Source organism: Trichosurus vulpecula, chromosome 6 (genome assembly GCF_011100635.1).
Source record: "Trichosurus vulpecula isolate mTriVul1 chromosome 6, mTriVul1.pri, whole genome shotgun sequence".
In the NCBI taxonomy this organism is placed as follows: domain Eukaryota; kingdom Metazoa; phylum Chordata; class Mammalia; order Diprotodontia; family Phalangeridae; genus Trichosurus; species Trichosurus vulpecula.
Window position 1 is genome coordinate 271,979,327 of NC_050578.1, and position 24,229 is coordinate 272,003,555.

At 52.0% G+C, this 24,229-nt stretch overlaps 2 protein-coding genes across 2 annotated transcripts; one reads left to right on the forward strand and one right to left on the reverse strand.

Moving 5' to 3' along the window:
• The first annotated feature begins 2,075 nt into the window (after positions 1-2,075).
• On the forward strand, positions 2,076-16,695 carry BEST1 (bestrophin 1). The gene is made up of 8 exons (XM_036763987.1): positions 2,076-2,227; positions 3,321-3,415; positions 9,695-9,928; positions 11,719-11,873; positions 12,658-12,735; positions 14,003-14,155; positions 15,153-15,233; positions 16,540-16,695. The coding sequence occupies exons 1-8, from the start codon at positions 2,076-2,078 to the stop codon at positions 16,693-16,695; spliced, it is 1,104 nt and encodes a 367-aa protein (XP_036619882.1).
• A 4,766-nt stretch (positions 16,696-21,461) lies between these two features.
• FTH1 (ferritin heavy chain 1) lies at positions 21,462-23,329 on the reverse strand. The gene is made up of 4 exons (XM_036763988.1): positions 22,928-23,329; positions 22,103-22,249; positions 21,891-22,016; positions 21,462-21,780 (listed from the first exon to the last, which is right to left on the reverse strand). The coding sequence occupies exons 1-4, from the start codon at positions 23,039-23,041 to the stop codon at positions 21,616-21,618; spliced, it is 552 nt and encodes a 183-aa protein (XP_036619883.1). The 5' UTR covers positions 23,042-23,329; the 3' UTR covers positions 21,462-21,615.
• Positions 23,330-24,229: the final 900 nt, after the last annotated feature.

Below are 24,229 nucleotides of genomic sequence, written 5' to 3' on the forward strand. Positions count from 1 at the left end.
AAGGTGGGCTCCTTGGGACCCCCAGCCCTCTCCTTTCTGGGTCTAAGCAGCTGCTTCTGGAGGGACCACAACCCCCTCAGAGACTTAAGGAGAGAGGGAGGAACAAAGCCAGGGATGTCCTTCTCGGAGAGCATTCCCTCAGTCTGAGGAGATGTTTTATACCACCTGCTCTTACTTAAGCAAGTTAGTAAAGACCCACTTTTTTTTGTCTTTTAAAAATTTTATTTATTTTTAATTTATGGAATGAAATAAGCATTTCCATAACACAGTATGATAATCATAAAAAGACTGCACATGAAACTGTAAATCCACTATGTATGATTTGCTATTTCCTTTCTAAAAGCTAATTAAGCTCGGCTGCCTAATTGATATCAGCCTGATAACCATTGGAAGGGTAACACACAGATGGGGGCTCCAGACCATGGCGCTAGAAACCCACTTCTCAGCACCTCAAGTTCCTCTGGTACCCTGGAGGAAGAAAGAGTTTGCTGCCCTTTGGGGACCCAACCTGCCAGAGGGAGTAGGGGGTGGGAGAGTAGCCCCAGGCCCAGGGCCACACTGGTATTGGGCTTCCTTTGTATCCAGGGAGGTTAATAGAAACACTGAGCTTCTGAGCAGGAAGGAGGGCCCCTGAGATTCGGTAGCTGTGTCAGGGTAGGGTGGGTGGGCATCTGGTCTTGGGGCATCTCATCTATAGCCACCAGATCTGGGGGTGGGGTCCTCTGAGACTTTCAGAGTCTTCTTAGATGAAAGTGACAGGATCAGAGATTTAGAACAGGAAGAGGCTCCTCAGAGGCCCTCTAGTCTAATCCCCTCATTTTAAAGGTGAGGAACCCAAGTCTCATGGAGGATAAATGACTTATCCAAGGTCACAGAGGTAGTAAGTATCAGAGGTAGGATTTGAACCCAGATCCTTGACTTCAGAGACAGTGATTCCTGTTGCACCAAATGTTAGCAGCCTTGCCCACCTCCGACCAAACCAGCGGCAATTGTCAGCTTCTTTTCCTCCTCTTCCTCCTCCTCCTCTTCCTTCTCTTCCCACTGGAAGAAGACTAGGAACATTAGGGGAGGTGGGTCTGGGCGCTGATCCTTCCTGCGCTGATTAGAGTGTGTGGGGCATCACTCCGGCCACGTGGGCAGGAGGGGAGCAGGAAAGAATTAGAGGGAGCTCCAGCCCCAGGGAAGGGGGTAGGGGTGGAGGTGGGGTTGAGGAGCAGGGAAGCTGCAGAGAACCAAGCAAGCTTTAGCTGGAAGATTAGACAGAGAGCTGGGCAGGGACAACAGCCTCCTTTGTGGAAGGAATGGGGATTATAGAATCAAGTGACCGGGGGCTGGCCGTGGGGCCCAGCTTGGCCGGGGTTTGGCCATAACTCAGCCCCCCACCCCGAGTGGGGAGTGGGGATGAAGGATTGGGGGGTCAATAGCAGCAGATTCCCTGGGAGCCGATCAGGGCACTGAACAGCCACACACTCCCAGGCAGTGGCAGAACGTGGACATCCCACTGTGAGTATGGGGGGAGAGGGTGGGAGTTGTTTCCTGGGAATAAAAGGGTACCTTGGGAGCTATGTGGACACTGCAGGATTTAGCCAGTAAAGATATGTGGACACATGCTAGTGTACCCCAACATGCTATATGCATACATACATGAACATATTACATGCAAGGACACACTTGAACATATGCACATACACACATACCCTAGGACTCATTCGACCCAATGAGCTTTAGAGAGACTGGGATTTGGGGGACATATGTCAGGGCAAGGGACATGGAGCAGAATCTCAGTTTCCCAACCAGGAGGAAGAGAGACAGAGAACAGGAAACCTCCCTGCCTTAGGAGTGGAAGTGGATGATGAGGGGGCAGGGGGATCTGGCAGCCTCGGGGCTTCCATCTCAGCCACAAGTGCCTGGCTACGTCCCCCAAGTTCTTGAGGAAACACCTCAAAGGTCACTGATCTGTTGAAAAATCTTGTGATCCCTTCATGGTCATCCTGCCTCCTGCCCTGTTTTTCTGGACCCTTCTGCTGCTGCTGCCCGGTGCCCACGCCTCAGTTTCTCCTCGCCCCAAGAGCATCATGACTGTTACCTACACCAACCGGGTGGCGAATGTCCACCTGGGCACCTTCTCCAGGCTCCTGCTCCAATGGCGAGGCAGCATCTACAAACTCCTCTACTGTGAATTCTCCATCTTCATTCTCTGCTACTTCACCATTAGCATGATTTACAGGTGAGTCCGAAGGAGGGAAGACAGCAGAGGGAAGGTCAGAGCTGAGAGAGAGACCTTAGGAAGAGAACATCAGACCTGGGATCAGATACCTTAGGACTGACAATGTCTGGGCTGGGAGGGAGCTTAGAATATAGGACCTAGAATGTCAGAGCTGGGAGAAACATTAGAACCTAGAACCTCAAATGTCAGAGCTGAGAGGGACCTCAGAACCTAGAATGTCAACTAAAAGAAATCTTAGAACATGGAACATCAGAGCTGGAAGGAACTTTCAATCATAAAAAGTCAAGGCTAGAAGGGACTTGAGAATAAAGAATCCTAGAATCGGAAAGGATTTTGGAACACAAAACATAGAATGTCAGGGCTTGGAGAAACCTTAGTACCTAGGTCCTAGAATGTCAGCTAGAAGGAACCTTAGAACATAGGACATCAGAGCTGGAAGGAACTTTCAATCATAGAAAGTCAAGGCTAGAAAAGACCTGAGAATTAAGAATCTCAGAACTGGAAAGGATTTTAGAACACAGAACACAGAATGTCAGGGCTTGGAGAACCCTTAGAACCTAGGACCTAGAATGTCAGAGCTGGAAGGAACCCTCCAGCCCAGCCCCTGGGAAGCCATGGCTACATAAGGGGCCTTAGAAGTTCAGAGCTGGGAGGGATCTGCTGCCTTCTCTAGTTCAGGAAAGAGGAAGGATGTCAACTTGCTTTTGTTGGCAATTTTTAATGGGTGTTTTCTGTAGGTCAGCAGAGCTCGAGTTACAAGAAGCCTATCCTGATCCCCCTCCATTCCAGGGGATTCCCTCTGTTGATCATCTCCAACTCATCCTGTATATAATTTGTTTGCATGTTGTCTCCCCCATTAGACTGTGAGCTCCCTGAGATCAGGGATCCTCTTCAGTACTTAGCGCAGTGCTTGGCACATAGTGCTAGCTGTATAACTGACTTGCCCAGGGCTACAAAGCTTGTGTCTGAGGCAGGATTTGAACCCAGATCTTCCTGATCTCCTAGTGCCCTACCAGGCACAGTAATACCAGCTGTGCTCATTCTCATTGCCATGCTTCCTGTGACCTTCTCCCTCTCTCCCTGTCTTTCTCAGACTGATCCTCAGTGAGAACCAGAGGCTGCTCTTTGAGAAGCTGGCCCTGTACTGTGATAAGTATGCCCAGCTCATCCCTGTGTCCTTTGTGCTGGGTAAGTCCTGAGGGCCTCTCCCACCCTCCCCCCAGACCCCCTTTTCTGAGCCAGAACAGGTGCAAAATGAGTAGGACTCTCGTGCTGGCAGGGCTCGGGAATCACCTTCAAGAGAGGTGGCCCTGGGATGGTGTGTCTGTCTGTCTGTCTGTCTGTCTATCTGTGTGTCTGTATCTGTCTATCTGTCTATCCATCTGTCTGTCCATTTGTCCATCTGTCTGTCCATCTGTCCCATCTGTCTGTGTGTCTGTCTATCTGTCCATCCTTCTGTCTGTCTATCCATGCATCTGCATCTATCTGTCTGTGTGTCTGTGTCTATCTGTCTATCCATCTGCCTGTCCATCCATCCATCTGTCTGTCTATCCGTTTATGTGTCTGTCTGTCCATCTGTCTGTCCATTTGTCCATCTGTCTGTCTGTGTGTCTGCATCTGTCTATCCATTCATCTGTCCTTCCATCTGTCCATCCTTCTGTCTGTCTATCCATGCATCTGCATCTATCTGTCCATCCATCTGTCTGTCCATTCGTCCATACGTCCGTCTGTCTGTCTCTCTGTCAGGAGAAAGAGGAGGGGAAAGGAACGTGGTGGCAAGCCAGTCCTGGGGACAGGAGAGTGTGTTCAAGGTTCATTCAGATCATGGTCAATAACTATTTCTGATTTCTACAGAGTACTAATCTCTTCTCCGTTCCCACTTTACCAAGGAATAGAGGCTATTCTCCTCCCAGGGTCCTGAGTCCAAAGCTACATGGGCCTCAGAGGCCGACTAGTCCAACCTCCTCATTTTATAGATGAGGAAACTGAGGCCAGGGCTGGAGACAGGATTTGAATTCAGCTCCTCTGACTCCAGAGCTATTCTCTCCAAATCTGTCCTGAGCCTTCTCTTTTTCCCCTCTCTCATACCTGCCCCATTCTTTCATTCCAGGCTCCCAGGCTAAGGTAAGCCTCTCCTCTTGTGTCCTTGCCCCCCCCACCTCCTCCTGGAGCTTCCCCACTCAATCGTTCTGTCCCTCAGCCCCATCTTCTATCTCTCCCAGTCCAGGGGCCCCTTTCCTGCTGCCTACAAGCACACCCAGGTCTTCTTCCATTCTCTTGTAGGACGTATGTTCTGGCCCCTCTCTCTCAGGGCCCCTGCAGGCTCTAAGGCACCCTGAGGGTGTCATGGTGGGGCTCTCTTTATGGCCATCCACTCAAGCACCCCATGTCCACCATTGCGGAAGCCATTAACTAGCCTGCTTCTACTTAACCTCAGAAGGTTTTACAGAGGGACATTTACTTCAGAACAAATATATAAACATTTCCTCAACACTTTGGAAGCCCCTCTCCCTAAAATCACCTCTTTCTCTGGGGGAAGGAACTCCAAATTTAGCTGCGTTCCTACCTAGCACTGGTTTTTACTAAGCTCACGTTCAAATATGGTACAACTGGTAGACGAACCCAAGCCTCAACTACTGCTAGGCTGTGGTTCCAATGGTCACTCCTAAGGGTTACTCTGTAGTGATTCACCAACTGCAAAACCCAGCCTGGATTTCCATGGCCCATCCTCCCAACCTTTCAGACTTTCCAAGGTTGGCATGGTCTCTCCCCAGATGCCAAGAGCTAAGGAGACCCCAAATGAAGTCAAAAGAGGAGGAGGAGGAAGAGGAAGCAGAGGGAGGTGACAGGCCTTTTAAAATTCCTCTGCAGCCAGTCAGAGGCATCTCTTCAGTAGTGGTTAGCCAACCAGAATCAGTTATCTAAAGTCTACACTCGCTCCAAGGCAGGGATGGGGAACCTGCAGCCTCAAGGCCACATGTGGCCCTCTAGGTCCTTGGGTGCAGCCTTTTGACTGAGTCCAAGTTTTACCGAACAAATCCTTTTATTGAGAGGATTTGTTCTGTGAAGTTTGGATTCAGTCAAAGGGCCCCACTTGAGGACCTAGAGGCCAAAGGTGACTTCGAGACCAGAGGTTCCCCACCCTGCTCCAAGGTCTCTCCAAAACTCTTCCCAGGTTCTTCTCTTGGAGAGAAGCCAGTCCAGATGCTTTGTACATGTGACAGACCCTCATTAACTTCAGAAAAACCTTCACTCTCTTCCAGCTAGCATCCTCTGGGCTCCTCTGGTTCACAGCCAGACTCCAGAAAGAATTATCTCACATTTGTCTCCGTTTCCCCATCTCCCATTCACTTCTCAGCCTCTTGGAATCCGGCTTCCAAACGCTGAACTCAGTTGGAATTGCTTGTCTGAGGCTCTTAATTTCTAGCTCTGAGAGTCTTTCCGCAGCCCTCATTCCATCTGCCCTCTCCACACTTCCTGACATAATCTACCAAGCCTTCCTCCTGTACCCTGTCTCCTCCCAACCTTACCTGATATTGCTCTCTCTTGGATTTCCTCCTTCCTTTCCACCTGCTCCTCCTCTGTAGCTATGACACATGCACTAGCTGTGAGCATCCCCCAAGACTCCATCCCAAGCCTTCTCTTCTTCTCACTTACCACCAGAGTTTCTGAACCTTTCTGTGTGTCATGGATCCCTTTGGTAGCTTGGTTAAGCCTAAGAATCCATTCACAGGAAAAAAAATATTTTTATAATATTTTTTATTTTAATGAAAATATTTTTAATTTCATAATTGAAAGAAATGTCAAATTTCAGCTAGAGGTTAGTGAAACTAAAGGATTTTTTCCCACCCATGTTCACGGACCCCTTGAAATCTATCCACAGGCCCCTTGCGGCAGGGGAGGAGGAGGAGAGGGTTTGTGGACCCCTGGTTAAGAATCCTTGCTTTATTCTTTTTTTTGATGAGCTCAGCTCCCATGGGTTTACTTCTTATCTCTGTATAAAGCACTCCCAAACCCTTCCTTTCTTGCACTCCTGTCTCAGATTGTCAGTTACCTGCCAGATAGCGCCACTTGGCTGTCTCATCTATGCCTCAAACTCAACATACTGCAAACAGAATTAAGCAGCTTCTCTCCCTCCCCTTGAACGTTCTCCTTCCTCTGAACTACCTCATAGTCTGTGGTGGGACCTTGAAGTCATTCTCACCTCTTCCCTCTCCCTCACCTTGGCTCAGCCTCGTATCTACTCAACTGCCAAGGCTTGTCAATTCTCCATCCCGATGTCATTGGTCCTCTTGAAAAATGAAGGACGAACAACAACATCCTTCTCCCTACTCACCTTAGAGGCAGACCCTTGCCGCCTCTCTCCTGAACCCCTAGAAGAGCATCCCAATTGGTTTTCTACTTCTAGTCAATGCCCTCTCCAATCCATCGCCAACATAGCTGCCAAAAGTCTTCCTAAAGCACAGTTCTGATCACGTGGCACGCTGCTCTAGAATCCTCAGGGGCTCCCTATTGTCCTTGGGGAAAATACAGTTCTTCATCTAGGCATTTAAAGCTCTTTGCAATCTGGCTCCCACCTATCTTTCCAGACTTACTCCACGTATACACTCTACATTCCAACCAAACTGGTTTGATAACTTTCCCCTGTCCTTGAAATGCCATTCCCATGTGTCTTTGCACAGGCTGTGATCCATGCCTTGCATGCCTTCCCTCCTCACATCTGCATCCCAGAACCTTTAGTTCCATTCATGGCTCACATCACTCTTATGGGCAATAAAGGAAGGGAATAAGTATTTAAATAAGCGCCTACTGGGTGCCAAGTGCTTTTTACAAATATGTTGAGATTCACAACAATCCTGTAAGGTAGGTGCTGTTATTATCCCCTGTTTACAGCTGGGGAAACTGAGGCAAACAGAGGCGAAAGGACCTGCCCAGAGTCACACAGCTAGTAAGTGTTGAAGGCTGGATTTGAACTCAGGGTTTCCGGACTCCAAGCCCAGTGCTTTGTCTGCTGCTCTGCTAGCTGCCTTTTCTGATTCCTGGCCCCCAAATAAACTTGTATTTACTTAGCTGTGTCTCGTTTTTTCCCAATAGAAAGTAAGCTCCTTGAAGGCAGGAGCAATTTTACCTTTTTCTTTCTATCCCCAGGGCCATTTATCTTTGTTGAACTAAATTGAATTCTACAATGAGATTTTGTTTTGCCCCCATTAGAACATTTGCTCTTTGAGGGCAGACAGGGACGTTTCACTTAAAGAAGGTTAATAAATCCTAGCCCAGTAATTGAAACAGGGAGCAGGCTAAAATGGTAGCCAGAAGGACCGTGGTTAGACTGGGCAGAGCGGCAGATAGTGAAATCTCTTTCTTGGGTGACTTTAAAGAAAAGGGTCTTTCAGGGGTAGTAGAAGCATACGCTGCTTAGGGGACTGAGCAGCAAAATGAACCTCCCAGGCCCCCCTTAGCCCTGGGAGGCTATGTTCTTACTTACACTACCCTAATCCTTTGAGTGTCGATGTAAGGCTGTATAGAGAAGGGAGAAACTGAGGCATGGCACTGGCTCCACCTTTCCTGAAGTCATAGGCTAAGGGAAGATGACAGTAGAGGTATATGCCCTGGGGTTTCATCCCCATCCCGCCCTCTAGAGTCAGGACCCAGAAAAGCGGATGGTCACTAATTCCTGGTCCTGAGTGAAAAGAGCAGGGATTTTGGAGTTGGAACACTTGGGTTCAAATCCTGGCTCTGCCTCAAACTCGCCTCTGGCAGGTTATTTCTCCTTTCCAAATCTCAGTTTCCCTGTCCATTTAGAGTCAGGATCTTGAAGGTCTCTCTAGCCCTGAATCCTAGAGCCCTAGAACCCTCCAAGTCTATCCTGGGGTCCCCCCCTGCCCTCTCCCATCCATGGCTCCTCCCTCCAGCCCGTTAGGTCATCCCAGCCTCAGGTTCCTGAGCCCTGGGCTGGCCTTGGGCTCCCAGGCTCCTCCCCTCAGCGTTATCCTGGACTGCTCACCCGGCAGATCCATCTTTCACCAACATCGATCTTTCTTTCTCTACAGCCTCACATCCACCTCCTTCACTGTCTTCATGTGGCTGCCATCTTGGTTCAGGCTCCCATTATTTCTCACCTAGACTAGAGCCTCCTAATTAGCCTCCCTGCTCCAGCATCACCCCACTCTAACCTCCCCTTCCCAAAGTTGCCAAGGTGATTCCCCTTAAGCATCCATCTAATTATGCCTCCCCCCCCATAAATTCCAGTGGCTTCCTATTGCCTCTGTGATCAGATACAAACTCCTCCATTTGGCTTTTTAAACCTCTTATACTTTGCCCCCAACCTACTTTTTCAGCCTCACTGGAAATTTTTCCCCCTCCCACAGTATTTTATAGAGGTACCCTGACCTCCTCTCCACCCCTCATCTCCGGCTTTGTACTGGTGGATTCTCATGCCTGGAATTCACTTTCTCTCTCTCCTCTCTCCTCTCTCTTCTCTCCTCTCTCTCCTTTCTCCTCTCTCTCCATCTCTCCATCTCTCTCTCTCTCTTTCTCTCTCTCTCTCTCTCTCTCTGTCTCTTTCTCTCCCCCCTCTCTCTCTGTCTCTCTGTTTCTGTCTCTCTGTCTCTGTCTCTCTCTCTTTCTCTCTCTCCATCTCTTTCTCTCTCTCCTCTCTCTCTCTCTGTCTCTCTCTTTGTGTCTCTCTGTGTGTGTGTCTCTCTCTCTCCTCTCTCTCCTCTCTCTCTCTCTCTCTCCTCTTTCTGTCTCTCTCCCTCTCTCTGTCTCTGTCTGTGTCGGTCTCTCCCTCTCCCCTTCTCTCCTCTCTCTCTGTCTCTCTCTCTCTCTCTCTCTCTGTCTCTCTCTCTCTCTGTCTCTTTCTCTCCCTCCTCTCTCTCTGTCTCTCTGTTTCTGCTCTCTGTCTCTGTCTCTCTCTCTTTCTTTCTCTCTCATCTCTTTCCCTCTCTCCTCTCTCTCTGTCTCTCTCTTCTGTCTCTGTCTCTCTGTCTCTGCCTCTCTTTCTCTCTCTCCTCTCTCTCTCTCATCTCTCTCTGTCTCTCTCTCTGTCTCTCTCTGTCTGTCTCTCTCTGTCTCTCTGTCTCTCTCTGTCTCTCTCTCTCTCTCTCTCTCTCTCTCTCTGTCTCTCTCTCTCTCTCTCTCTCTCTCTCCCCCTTCCTTCGGATAGAACTCAGGTACCCTTTCTGCATGAAGCCTTTCCTGATCCTCGGTGTCCTCTCCCCAAAACTACATTATAATTACCTAACTAGGATTTGTGGTCTAAATTTACCACGATTATGCATATGTGTGTTGATGGTGTTTCTCCCAATGGACTGTGAGCTCCATGATTCATTCTTCTTCTTCCTAGGCCCAGAGCCCAGAACAGTGTCTCGTTCACAGTAGGTACTAAATAAATGCTTGTTGGCTGGTGGATTGACTGAATGATGGCAGGGGCTCAGTTCCTCCTCCCTCGTCTCTCCCCTGGCGCAGGTTTCTATGTGACCCTGGTCGTATCCCGCTGGTGGAGCCAATACCAGAGCATCCCCTGGCCTGACCGGCTCATGAACCTGGTCTCGGCCAACGTGGAAGGCGAGGATGAGCACGGCCGGCTGCTTCGACGCACCCTGATGCGCTATGCCCACCTGTGCACAGTCCTCATCCTGCGCTCAGTCAGCACTGCTGTCTACAAGCGCTTCCCCAGCACCCAACACCTGGTGCAGGCTGGTGAGCGGGCAGGGCTGATGGGAGGGGGCACCGTGGGGTACACCAGGCACGGGGCTCAGGCCTGGGTCCTGCCCCATCTCTATAACAACAACAAGCATGTGCACCGCACTTTAAAGTTTGCAAAGTGTTTTACAACGATCTCATTGTATCCCCACAGTAAACCTGGGAAGTAGGTGCTGGCGTTATCTTCGTTTTATAGATGAGGAACCTGGCAAGAGGGTAAAGAACTTGCCAGGGTCACACAGCTAGTGAGTGTCAGAGGCTAAATTTGAACTGAGGTCTTCCTGACTCCAGGACCGGTGATCTATCCATCACACCGCCTTGCTAGGTCAGGCTTCTTGGCTGGAACACCAGCACAGAAGCCGTCACGAAGTCCCAAGAGAAGCCCAGCTCTCCATAAGAGACCCAGAGAGTGACTTGCCCAAAGCCTCCAGTGGCAGAGTCTAGACTCCGCGGGATTTCAGCTGAGCAGGGAAGACCTCCGAGATGTAGCACTCAGTCCAACCCTCCTCATTGAGGCCCAGAGAGGAGGAGTGACTTGTCTAAGGTCACTTTGCTCCAAAGACAGATGAGAAGTGAATTCTCCTCACTCCGAATGTAGGCCGTGTTCTTTGTTCTAACCCCGCCACCACAGTCATGCTGGCGGCCTCCTTGGCTCAGATCTCCAGGCTTTTTTCACCATGCATGCGGGCGTGGGTCTGGGCATCTGGGGCATAGTGAAGGGAAGGAATCAGACAAAACAGAAACTCAATGCTGACAAATGCCTTCTAGCATAGCCTTCCTCGTCAGGGCCTGAGGGCCCCCGAGAGAACAGCAGCTTCACCCCTACTCTGGGAAGTCTGGCTACTCGCAGCTCGGGTACATTTAGGAAGGGAATGACCCGTGCTTATGACCCTTAGGGCAAATGCTGCATAATTTATCATCTCAGAGAGCTGTCCACGGTACTGAGAGGTTAAGGGACTTGAACCTTGGTCCTTCCCATTCTAAAGCTGACTGTCTAGCTACGATACACACCACGCTGCCTCGACAATAACTATCCCAAAAACGACAACAACCCATGATTTGGGGGCTCTCCGGGGTTAACAAAGCTCTTTTCTTCTAACAGCCCAGTGTTGGGCAGTATAAACACAACTGGTCTCATTGAGGCCTGGAGATTTAGTATGGGACGCAACCTCAGAGGTCATCTAGCCTACCTGCCTCATTTTACAGGTGAGGAAACTGAGGCCCAAGAGAGTGAAATGACTTGCCCAAGATTACCTAGGTAAGCAAATGACAGGGCAAGGATTTGGACCCAGGTATTCTGACTAAGGGCAGCTAGGTGGTGTAGTGGTTAGAGCGCTGGGCCTAGAGTCAGGCAGACTCATCTTCCTGAGTTCAAATCTTGTCTCTGACACTTAATAGTTGTGTGACCCCACTCCAGGTACTTCGCTCTGTTTGCCCCTCATCTGTAAAATGAGCTGGAGAAGGACGAGGCAAACCACTCTAGTATCTTTGCCAAGAAATCCCCAAACGGGGTCAAGGAAGAGTCAGACATGAGTGAAAGGTCTGAACAACAACCACCTCTGACTCCAAATCTGGAAATCTTCGCACCTAACTTTTAATTGTCCCAAGTCAACACAGGGAGAAGCCATGAGGAAACAGTTGATCTGTGTTGACTCATTCGGCTAGTCCTGGGCATATCTGGGTTGTTTTACCCTTGTTTCTGTATCTCTCTCCCTCCCTCTGCGGGTCCTTCTTTCTGCCCCTTCCCATCCATCCATCCCTGACTCTCTCTCTCTTGCTGTTTCCAGGCCTCATGACCCCTGAGGAGCACAAACGATTCGAGAGCCTTAACTCTCCCCACAACAAATTCTGGGTTCCGTGCGTGTGGTTTGCCAACCTGGCTGCCAAAGCCCGAAGGGAGGGCCAGATCAGGGACAGCGTTGTTCTCCAGGGTATCCTGAATGTGAGCTTGGGAGTCTTTGGGACTTGGAGTGGGAGGAAGGGGGGAGATCAGAGGAGGGTCAGGGTCATCCCACGAGTGGTTGATAGCCATGAGAGGCACTGTAAGAGTTGTGGAGGTAGTACCTTGAAGACCACCTTAGGCTGGACTTTTTCCTGTACCGGCCACTACCCAAGCCTCCACCACCAAGGCACCCCCCCAGGGACAGTGGCCCTGACTGGCACACTCTCCCTAGGGGCCAGCCTTTGGGAGCAGATAACATTTCTCATTTTCTTTGCCCTCAATTGTTTACAAACACTTTCCTTACAACAACCCTGTGGAAAGGGTAATCCAATGACTTTATCTTGATTTTACAGAACAGAGAAATGGAGGCTTAAAGGTTTTGGAATAACTTGTCCAGAGGAATAAGTAAAAGGAAGCAAATTATATAGAAAAAGTTCTGGGTTTAGGATCAAAGACTCAGAATATAAGTGTTGCAGGCACTCTGACCTTGAAAAAGTCGCTTCCTCCCTTGGACTCAGTTTCCCCAACTTTAAAATGAGGAGGGTTAGACTAGACTCTGATGTTCTATGTTCTGTTGGTTATTTTTAGCCTTGAGATCTTGGTCCTCAGATCCCAGGGCTCTCTCCATCACACCCCACTATTCTCTCTTTACCACATTGTCAGTAGCCATGAGAGATGGCGAATCCCAAACAAGGTAGTGAGGGTGGGACTGTGGATCAGAAGGAGGTATGAGGAGGGCTCATGGATGACGGTCTCTTCCCTGTCCCGGTCTGCTCTTCTCCAGGAACTGAACACCTTACGCTCTCAGTGTGGTGCCCTCTACGGCTATGACTGGATCAGTGTGCCTCTGGTCTACACACAGGTGAACAAACCAGATCCAGGGGAGGGACAAAATGAAGCAGGATTCTGGGAGGGACAGAAGCTCTGGCCACAGCCCCAGCAGAGATGTCGCTTGAGGGGCTCAGACTTTGTCTTGTCCAGGGACTTCATCTTTTCCTGGACAGCTTGGCAGATGGTCTGGTGAAGCCCACAGACTCATGTTTTTAAGGGCATGAAAATAAAATACACAGGACAACAAAGGAAAGCAATTATATTGAAATACAGTGATTTAAAAAAATTTTTTTTAATTCCTGGCCCTGGTGAAGAGCCTCTGGAAGAAGAACTCTGTGATCTGAGTTAGCCATGCCAGTCGCTCATGTCTTGTACATTCTCCACATGGGAAGGTGCAGGGAGACAGGCTAATGTAAGGGGAAAACTTCCTAAGGATGAGGTTTGTACGAATGAGGATTTGGCTGGTCGTGAGCTCCCCATGATTGCAGGTCTTTGGGTGGACGCTGGATGACCACTTGTCATGAATGCCCTGATAATAATCCTCCATGTTTCTAGGGCTCACTGCATGTGTGCCCCTCCTGTGACCCTCATGACCCTGGGAGGCTGACTGACATTGGCCCATTTTGAAGGCAGAGAGAGTTCAGTGTGCCCAAAGGTCTGAAGCAGAATTTGGACTCAGGCCTTCCTGACTCCAGTTCTACTTGTCTACCTCGTGGTTGTAGAGAATATTCCTGTCCAGGCAGGGGTTGGACCAGACAGCCCCTGAGGAGCCTCAGAGCTCTGAGCATCCGTGTCTGTCTTGTGGCCACCTTATGATTCCATTTCCTCTGCTACCGAGTGGGAGACAACCTGGCCTCTTTGGCCTAAAAGGGATCAAGCATGAAAATCTGATGAATTTTGCAGCATTCAAGGTTCTAAGGCTCCTTCCATTCTGTGTTATAAGGTCTCTCCCTTCCAGCTCTCCTCAGAAGCAGAGAATCCTGGAGCCCAATGATCCCCTCTCTTGTTCCCTGAAACAGGGAGACTGAGCAGAAAAGTGAGGGGGAGAGGGCTCCCTGCACAGGGAGGTCAGCTTCTAAGGTTCCTTTCAGTTCTGAGGTTTTAGGGTGCCCCAGTCTTGAGATGCTGAGACTCTTAGGCCCTGTTCCATCACAAGCTGGTCTAGTGGAAAAGCCACCAGAGTGGGAGGTGCCGCCAGCCCTTCAGTGTCTCCGCTTGTCTAGGAAGGGGGCATGGGAGGAAAGGAGCCCCCCACCCAGCACGGGGTGACTCACGGCCTTCTCCACCTTATAACCCAGGTGGTCACCGTCGCCGTCTATAGCTTCTTTCTGGCCTGTCTGATAGGGCGACAGTTTCTGGATCCAGCCAAGTCCTATCCAGGCCACGAGCTAGACCTTTTCGTGCCTGTCTTCACTCTTCTCCAGTTCTTCTTCTATGCTGGCTGGCTAAAGGTGAGCCTTGGGGCAGTCCTGTGCCAAAGGATGCCATCCAGCTGTGCCAGTGGGCAGGAGCTGGGCAGTGTGGGGATGGAACAGTGGGGAAGGGGTAGGGAAAGGGGAGAGAGGAGAGGGAGGAATGGGGAGCTGGAAGAAAGAGGACTAACTGGTGTTCGATGACATCCACAATTGTGAATGCCAGATGGAACATTCTAGTCTCTTATGTCCTTTTCTATAAAATATTTGGATTGGACTAGACAGCTTCTGAGGTTCTTGTTCCATGTTCTAAGATCCTTCCCAGCCCTGATGTTCTGTAAGCTATGTTCTAAACTCTGACATTCCTTTTTTTTTTTTGAGGCAATCAGGGTTAAGTGACTTGCCCAGAGTCACACAGCTAGTAAGTATCTGAGGCTAGATTGGAACTCAGCTCCTACTGACTCTAGAGATGGTCATTCCATCCACTGAGCCACCTAGCTGCTCCTTGACATTCTCTATTTTTAAAGTCTGGATCTTCTCAGATCTGAAATTTTTTGTTCCAAGGTCCCTCCCAGTGATGAAGTTCTCTGTCAAAAGGCCTCTCTGAGATATGACATTCCCTGTTCTAAGGTTTCTTACAGCTCTAATATTCTACATTCTAAGGTCCCTCTCCACTCTGTTTTATGTTCTAACCACCACCCCCTCCCCACCATCACTGAAGTTTTCTGTTCTAAGATGCTCAACTTGAGTGGGGCCTGGGAGGAGGATCTGGAGGCAGAAAGAATCAAGGCTGGCGTGTAATCTCAGACCGGGGGGTGGGGGCTGAGCATCACACTGAGACCCTCGGAGGGACTTGGGCAGAGGCGGGCGTCGGCGAGCGCTCTGGATTGGCTGCAGCCAGCCCGCGCCTGCCTGATGCTGGGGACTCTGCGGCAGCTTTCCCGGAGGTCTGAGCCGGTCCTATTGATTCACAAGGTTAAGGAAGCGATTTTTCCGAAGCAGGTCGGTGCTATCTTTCCCCCTCTCCCTGTATCAGGTGGCAGAGCAGCTCATCAACCCCTTTGGAGAAGATGACGATGACTTTGAGACCAACTGGCTGATTGACCGGAACTTACAGGTACAGGAGCGACAAAGTCTGCCGGTGCTGAGCCGGTGCGGCGGCTCCTGCTCCAACAAAGCCCTTTATCAAGCGCCGCCAGCGGGCAGGACCTTGTGCCAGTCGGTGGGGGAGATGACGGAATTTAGAAAGGACCTAGTCCTTATACCCTCGAACTTACAATCCAACAGGGTAGATCAGACACCGGTGCGGACTGCAAAAATATCCCCAAGCGACTGACTTCTGTTTTATAAAAATGTTCTCAGACATATTCGCTTGTCCCCTCTCCATAACAAGCCCATGCAACCAGTCAGCTGGCCTTTACAAAGCACAACAACCTTGCGAGGGAGGGGCCGTTACTACCCCCATTTTACAGCTGAGGAAACTGAGGCAAACAGCGTTAAGTGGCTTGCCCAGGGTCACACAGCTGGGAAGCGTCTGAAGTTGTATTTGAACTCAGGTCTTCCTGACTCCAAATCTAGAGCCCTACTTTCCTACCTTAGCTCCCTTTAAGAACATATATTAAGCGCTTACTAGGGAGTCGGTGGGATTTATTGAGTGGGGGGATGGGGATGACAAGATCAGACCTAAGGGACTCTACTGGTAGTCAATCCACTAACGGTTCTTGATTGATTACTATGTGCCTAGCGCCGTGCTAAGAGTCAAGGAGGCTCGGATTAAAAACAAAAATAAACCTAAAGCTCGCATATACGCACAGACAACCCCCAAAGCCGGACCTCTTCTCTCCGGGCCGCCCCATGTTCATTTCCGTATTCAACAGCGTCGATCAGACTGCTGCTGCGTGCCAAGCCCACCTTCCAGGCCGGGGGCAACATCCAACCGGAGCGGGGCTCCCTGTCCTCAGGGAGCGTAGGATCTAAGCAGCCCAAAAGAGATCCATGAAACACACACGCCATAATAGAGGCTTTAACGGAAGGGAATGGAGACCCGTGGGAGGGGTCCGAGGGATGAGGAGATGAAGAAAGCCCGGCTGGAGGGGCCGGCACTTGAGGTGGGGAAGGGGGCCGTTCCGGGTCTAGGGCGCAGCGAGCCAAGGCCCGGAGGCCGGAGAACACAAGTTGGCGGGTGAGGTCGCAGAGTAGCCCAGCCTGGCTAAAAGATAGGACAAAGTCAGCTTCCCACATCGCAGCCCGCCCTTCCTTCAAGTGAATTCGTCGTTGAATTTCAGCCAGACTCAGATAGAGGGGAAGAAAAGGAGAATATGATTGACCCCAAGAGCTGCACCTCCAGGGGACAGCCTGGGGCTCCCCGGTTCAGTCCCTTTTCTCTTTCTCTCTCCTTCTCCCCGCACCCCCTCCCCCCAAAGGTCTCTCTTCTGGCTGTGGACGAGATGCACCAAGACCTGCCGGTCCTGGAAAAGGACATGTACTGGAATGACCCAGATCCCCACCTGCCCTACACGGCGGCAGCCTCGGAGTCCAAGCGAGCCTCCTTCCTGGGCTCCACCTTCGACATCAAGTGAGTCCCCAGCTCAGGCTAGCTCCCCTCCCCCCAGTGGTGGGGAGGTGGAGGGAGCAGTGGGTGGACTAAGGCTTCCTTCACCTGCAGAAAAATCCCATGAGGCTTGAAGGGAAATGGCTTTAAGGAGGTGGGTTGATCTGATAGAACATCTTGGAGCAGAGAGGCCTGCAGGGCATGAACGCAGGACACTCCCCGTCTCTCCCCATCAGATAGAATGAGCCCAGGCAGCTCATGGCTGACTCTTCCTGGCTATAAGACTAAGACTCCATTCTCTCTCTCTCCCTCCCTCCCCTCCCCTCTCCCCGCCCCACCCCACATATTAACATGACTTTTATTATAGGGACATCCCAATGAACATACAGAATAATAATAAACACCAAATCCAACCATTTTAAAAGACACCAGAGTCTTAACCCACAGTCACATCTCCTAAAAATACAGAGCTACAGTGACATTATGAGAAGGAATTAACAGCAAAAAGTAAAGAGTTGGACTAAAATTACTCGAAGATTCCATCCAGTCCTAAGCCCTGGGATGCCCTGAATGCCTTGCAAGCTCAGGGGCTCTCCAGCTAGGCTCTGGAGGTGAAGCCCTCCTCCATTTTAGTCTGGTTTTCCAGTTACTGTCACAGAGGACTGAATCGTAGATCGAGAACTGGGAGGGACTTTAGGAGTCATCTGGTCCAACCCTATCATTTTGCAGATAAGGAAGCTGAGGTCCAGAGAGGGAAGGTGGGGGGTCCAAGGTCCCACCCATTGTGGGAAGGAAGCCACCGAATTGGGGTTTAAGCCCAGATCCTCTGATTTCTACATCTGGGACTCTTCTTCCCTCAGCCCTAAGATACCCCCTCTGCCAGCTCCCATTTCCTTGAGTCATTGCTTTGGGGAAGGCTCGAGTCACCCCATCTCTCGCTGCATCGATCACATATAGAATGGTGGCACTTCAGAAGCAGAAGGGACTCAGGAGAGCACCTCTGCAGTGGCAACCATTGTGGATGGTGGATCGATGCCTGGGTGTCGGGGGTCCCCTAGTGGTATGATCTGAGAAGCGCCAGGAAGGACTCAAAGCGAGTTCCCCATTGGGATGCCCCAATATCTGAAATCCTACCATCTGCAATTTCAGGAAATCATGAGATTTTAGAGCTGCGAGAGTCTTGGAATTATAGAATTGAGAGCTGGACGGGAATGCAGATACCTTACCGAATGAGAAAGTCCTCGTAATGCCTGCTAGCATTTATATAATGCGTTACAGTTTACAAAGCTCTATACAAATGCTATCTCATTTATTCAAACAGCAATTCAGGGACATAGATGCTGTTAGATTCCCGTTTTGCATGTCAGGAGACTCCAACGTCACACAAGCAGGGAGTCTCAGAGGGGGAATTTCTTTCTACTTGCCAAAGTTACCATCACCCATGACCTAACTAGCAAAGTGGTGGGATTCTAACTCAGGTCCTCTGAGTGCATCTGGCACTGTCTCTATGAGACCGCAATGCTGCCAACCTCTTCCACTTTGACCTTGGGCAAGGTCATTTTACCCCTACTGGCCTCAGTTTCCCTGACCAGTCTTTTTCTTCATCTGTAAATTGGGGATGATAATACTTGGTTACATGAATGGGAAGGTAAGGATCAAAAGAGATAATGAAAATGAAAGCGTTTTGTAAATTCTGATGTGACAGTCGAATGTGAGTTATCTTGAAGGGGGCAAGTATTTGCTTTTTCTGTACCTGTCACTGCCTTCTGTAGGAAGCAAAGGTTCACTTTGGGGGATAGATCTGGCTGTGGGGAGTAGGTCCTGACCCAGACTAATGAGGTGGGCACTTTACCTCTTCCCAGCATGCAGAAAGAAGAGATGGAATTTCAGCCCCTGGAGCAAATTAAAGAAAATGAGGAAGCCAACCACTCCACTCCATTCATGGGTCCCTTCAGTCGCCTGCTGGGGGTGCAGCCCCCCGGCTTCACTAGGTCTGCCTCGAGAATGAACCTGCTTCGGAGGAGGGATTACCCATACCAGGATGTGGGCAAGGCCAGAAGTGCCTGGACCTCAAGGGGCGATTCCTCTTCACAGGCTGGTTCCAGCTTGAGGGAACAGTGGGAGAGTGAAGACTCTAAGCTTCGGGAGCTGGACGCCTTCATATCCACCCCCTTCTATGAGAGGCCTGGTTTCTACAGTGCCCCCCAGACACCCATCAGCTCCTTCCCTCTGGTTTTCCCACTGAGGCGTCCACCAGGCAGAAGAGGCACTGCTCTCTCCAATGTCCAGACTGGCTCATCCTTCACCAAAGACAATTGTGCCAATTTCTGCCCGTCACAGGCCAGTGACATGGATGCGAGCCAAAACTCTGTGACTTCCAGCATGAGGGAAAGTTTCATCTGGCCCACAGAGAGAGGCAAAACCACTGATGCCTCCTTGGTAGCTACCCTGGAGGATCATCTGCCCAGGAAAAATGAAGAACTTAGTGCCCCAGGGACCCCCGAGGCCCAGACCACAGCTTTAGAGAGCCCCAACTTCCTATTTGAGGCTGACGTGGAGAGGCTGGACAGCTTTAGGAGACCTAGAAGCCCCTGGCAGCCCTGGCTGGCCCTGGAGAACAAATCTGTTCTCTGTTCAGATTCACTCCCTGCTGCAATGGGCACCCCCAGTGATGACCCTTCTCTGCCCAGCTCCATCCCTCTGGCACCTGCATTGCTCTCTCAAATCAGGTACAGCAAAGCTGCTCTGCCCGGCTCAGATGATGATGGACCCAGCACCCTTGGCCAGGTCTCCATGGAAACATCGGGGTCTCCAAAAGATCTGGGGACTGTAAGTGATGTCCATTTCACCACAGAGCATAGGGAAACTGTTGAGCATCCTTCCTCCAAAGACCCAGGCATCTCCCTGGCAGAGGGAGACTTGCTGGGGCTGATAGAAACAATTCAGGAAAGAAGCGAGTTCTCTGACTTGGGACAAGTAGGCAGGTTCAGTTAGCCCATGTCCCAGGGCCTCTTAACTCAGGCATGAGTGTTCCAGGCTGTGTTATGCAAACCCCTGGCTAAGGTGAACTAGACTGCAGAGGGCTTTTCCCAAAGCCAGCCAGAGGAGATGGATGGAAGGAAGGAAGGAAGGAAGGAAGGAAGGAAGGAAGGAAGGAGGAAAAGAGGGAGGGAAAAAGGAGGGAAGAAAGGACGGAAGGGAGGGAGGGAGGGAGAGACAGAGAGACAGAGAGAGGGAAGGGGAAGGCAGGGAGAGGGAAGAAAAAGAGGGAGGGAGGGAAGAAAAAGAGGGAGGGAGGAAAGAAAAGAAAGGAAAGGACAGGGAGGGAGGAAAGAAAAGGAGAGGGAGGGAGGAAGGAGGTGGAAAGGAAGGTGGGATGGAAAAAAGGAAGGATGGAGAAAGGGAAGGAAGGCAGGGAAGGGAGGGAGCAAGAAGGAAGAACAGACTATCAGGAGTGCTTCAGTTTCTTCCATCTGCTCCCTAACGGGTAGCACAGAACCAGCCGAGGTAGAGAACACAGCACAGCCTGCTTCTTTATTATTCCTTCTCTCCAACAGGCACAGTATTGTTCAGCAGGACAGCTAGCAGCCACCTCCCCAGCAGCTGGTCCCCTCAAGCTTCTCCCTTCTTACAGCAGTCAGCTGTTTCCTTCAACCACAAAAGACTCAAAATATCCTGAACCCTCAAGCTCTCAAGCCACGTGCTAAAAGCAAAAAGAAGAAACAAAAGGGATGTGGTCTGGAGCGGTGACCTCCCTCTTTCCCATTCACTTAGCTGCCTAGTTTGGGGATAGAGCCCCGACTGGGCTGGGGCTGTCAGTGAGGGACCCAAGAACGAGCAGTCTCAGCTCTCTTGGGATGACACTAACAGCTTTGGGGGAGCTCAGGATCCCCCTGCATTTCAAGGCACACACTTCCTAGACTCTATAGGATTTTGGTGAAAATCCTTAGCCTACAGAGCAGGTAGGATTAAGAACCACTGGGATTTATTAAGGCCAAGGCAAACCCCTAGCCACTACAGGCCCCAGGCAGTGGTCTCACAGTATGGACTTGGGAGTATCCCCATGACTAACCCTAACCCTAACCCCCTCTGCTTCCTCGGTATTGACATCCCTAGGTTTAAGCCAAACAACTCTTCTCTAGGATGGCCTGGGGTCATCTCTGCCAAGTCCTCTCCTGGGATCAACGAGTGTGGACTCCAAGACCCACCATTGCACGGGCCACTGATATGTCTAGGATCCATTTTTTTAATGAGATTTCACTCAAGCACGGGTGAACAGGTGCAGACGTAGGCTGACTAGAAGCCAATCCCAACGCTCATTGGTCTGCTTGGTCTCTCTTCTTGAAACGGGGGAGGGGTCTCAAACAAAGGGCTCGCTGTCTCATGCAGACTAGATGCACGTGGGTCTCACTAAAATTTAGGGCGGGTCCTGAGCGGGGAATTCTGGGTAACTTACACCTTAGGACTGTTTACTCTTCAAACGGACTCACATTCTTACTTGGACTAGGACTACTTAAGGGTTGTCTGTGCTGAGTCCCCACTCCGGTCCTGGTAACCCCAAGGAGGCTCATTACCCCAACACAAGATGGCCACCGCAGGGCTCCCCTCTCCTACCGTGCCTTCCGAGGGTTGGGAGCAGATAATACCCCTTACCCACACACACCCCCCCTTGTCTATCCCAAATTCAATCTTTATTGAGCCCTACAGCCCTAGGTGACAGGCTTAGCTTATGTAACTGAGGTAAATTCCAAAATATATCGCAATTCCCCCCAAAATAAACTCAGCACACAGTGATTTTCATCAGTACCAAGTCACTTTATTGGGATGTAAATGGTGGTAGTTTTTTGGTACAGATTATGAAAAGGTCAGATAACCAAAATATGCATGCACTGAAAGACAGCAGGAGTCACGCCCACAGTTCCCAGGTGTGGGGGAAGCCAGGTGCGGCTTAGCTCTCGTTGTCACTGTCTCCAAGGGTGTGCTTGTCAAAAAGATATTCCGCCATGCCAGAATCGGGGGCCCCCATCTTGCGCAGGTTGGTTACGTGATCACCCAGTTGTTTGATGGCCTTTACCTGTTCGTCCAGGTAGTGGGTTTCGATGAAATCACATAACTGAAAAACAAAGGCAGGACCGTTGGTGACTGTTGGCCCGCCCCTCGCTCTCCCCGCGACCCAGTTCTCGGGCCAGGCCCGCCCCCCGGGGGGAGGGGCCAGACACTCACATGGGGGTCATTCTTGTCAGTTGCCAGCTTGTGCAATTCCAGTAACGACTGATTGACATTTTTTTCCAAGTGCAGAGCACACTCCATTGCGTTCAGCCCGCTCTCCCAGTCATCTCGGTCTGGTTTCTGTAACAGAGGGCGGCTGGGTGAGTGGAGCTGACCCCGGGAGCGCCCCCCGCCCGCCGCTGAGCCCTTCCCGGGCCCCTGCCCACCTTGATGTCCTGCAGGAAGATGCGGCCCCCGCGCTGGTTCTGCAGTTTCATCAGCTTCTCAGCGTGCTCCCGCTCCTCGTGGGACTGGTGTAGGAAATACTTGGCGAAGTTCTTCAGCGCCACGTCATCGCGGTCAAAGTAGTAGGACTGCAAAGACAGCGGGAGACGGGATCAGTGGTTTGCTGTTGCTCGGGACCCAGCCCTGCCGGGCACCACACAAAGGCCCTGGAGGAGAACCACCGCCGCCACCACGTGACCTCACCCTCTACACTTGGGGTCCTGGGGTGAACAAGCACCCAGAGCGCCCCCCGGGGCTCGGATGAGCTTTGTGCCCGTAAGCGCCCGCGACCACGCCACGCCCTTGCTGGCCATCGCGCCCCGCTGGGGTCTGCGCATTGTTTGTGCTTTTAGAGCCGCAGAATCGCCTCAGAGCCTGCCCCGGGGCTCGGCATTTTCTTTGCATGACTGGTCCAGATCGCACTAAGGGGGCTCAGCCCCGCCCCCAGACCCCTAAGAGGTGGGGGCGGATTAGCCCGCTGCGTCCAAGCAAAAGGCGGCTCAAGGTCAAACTGGGCACCGCGCTGCCCTTTGGACCCCGCACCTGATAACGGAGGTGGGGACGCGGGACCGCAATAAGGGGAAGGGCCGCCTCCGCCCCCCGCCCCATCAGCGTCTCGGCCAGTATCCCGCCCGGGCTCCGCCCTTGGCCGCATGGGGCCCAGCTCTCGGGGGTGCGGAGCGAGCGCCATTGCGCAGGCGCAGCGACCGTGAGGGGGAGGGGAGTAGAGAAGGGAGACCCGCCCCCCCCCCGGGGCCCGTCCTCACCATGGACAGGTACACGTAGGAGGCGTACAGCTCCAGGTTGATCTGGCGGTTGATGGCGGCCTCCGAGTCCTGGTGGTAGTTCTGTCGCACCTGAGAAGGGGACGAGGTGGTCATGGCGGCGGCGGCGATGGAGGCTGACGAGGAGGCGGGAGGAGGCGGCTGCGCAGCGGCTGCGGCTGAGGCTGGGGCGGCGGCGGCGGCGGCGACGGCCGGGGGGCGGCTGAACGAGCGGCTGCTGCTCGAACGGTAGGACGGAAGAAGTGTTGGTTAGTGGAGGTGAAGGTGGAGAGGTGGCTAAGGGCGGCTCCGGCCGGGAATCGAGCAGCGGGTTCCGTTCAAGCACTGTTGAAGCAGGAAACCGCAGCGACTCCCCTTCCCTGCGCTTCTGGCGACTCGGGGGCGCCCGCGCGGCCCTTTTATGCCCGCGCCGAGGCCCCGCCCCGCGTCACGCCAGCCCCCGCCAATGGCTGCGCGAGGGGCGCGCGGGGGGGCGGGCCTTGGCGTCACGGGACCCACCGCCCCCGCCCGTCCCCGCCGGCTCCCCCGCAGCCCCCTCCGTCGGAGTCTGCGCCCTGGAAACGGAGAGGGGGAAGGAGGGGGGCGGCTCTTCTCGTCCCCTGGGGGGAGGCGAGCGGAGGCTTGAATCTCCCGCTGTTCCCAGCAGCGCGCTCTCCCCCCTCCCCTGCCCACACCCAGCATTGCATCAGGTCCTGGGGTGCGGGGGGGACACTGTGGATGGGGAGGGGTGTTTGGGCTCAAACCCCGAGGAGGAGGAGGGAGTCTAGGCTGGATCCACGCGCCCCTTTGTCCCTGATGACTTTCTTCCCCCCTTTTTTTGGGGGAGGGCTGCATTCGGGATGGGATGGGAGCCTCTCCCTCTGGGAGTGAAGAGAAATTGGGGAGGGGGTTTCATCGTCCCTCCCAGCCATGAAGCTGCAGAGATAGACCCTGGTGGGCCCCGCTGGAGGACTGGGACCCCCGGCATCTCAGCCCGGAGTCGGGGTCCGAGCCCTGGAAAGAGCACGGGGTGCGGAGCCCCCCTCCGTTCCTTTGTAAAATGAGTGCGTTGGACCAGCCGATGTCCCACCTTCCAACCCTGGATGTTCGATTGCCAAGCCCCCCACCCCCATTTTACAGATGTGGAAGCTGAGGACCCCAGAAATGAACTGCCTGGCCCAAGGTCATCTACATCAATCATTAGAGCCAGAGGGTGGGCGTCACGCGGGCTGTCCCCACAAAGACCAAAATCAAATCAAACTATCCTCCTTTCCCTTCCAGAGCTTAAAAACCTGGGGCGGGGGG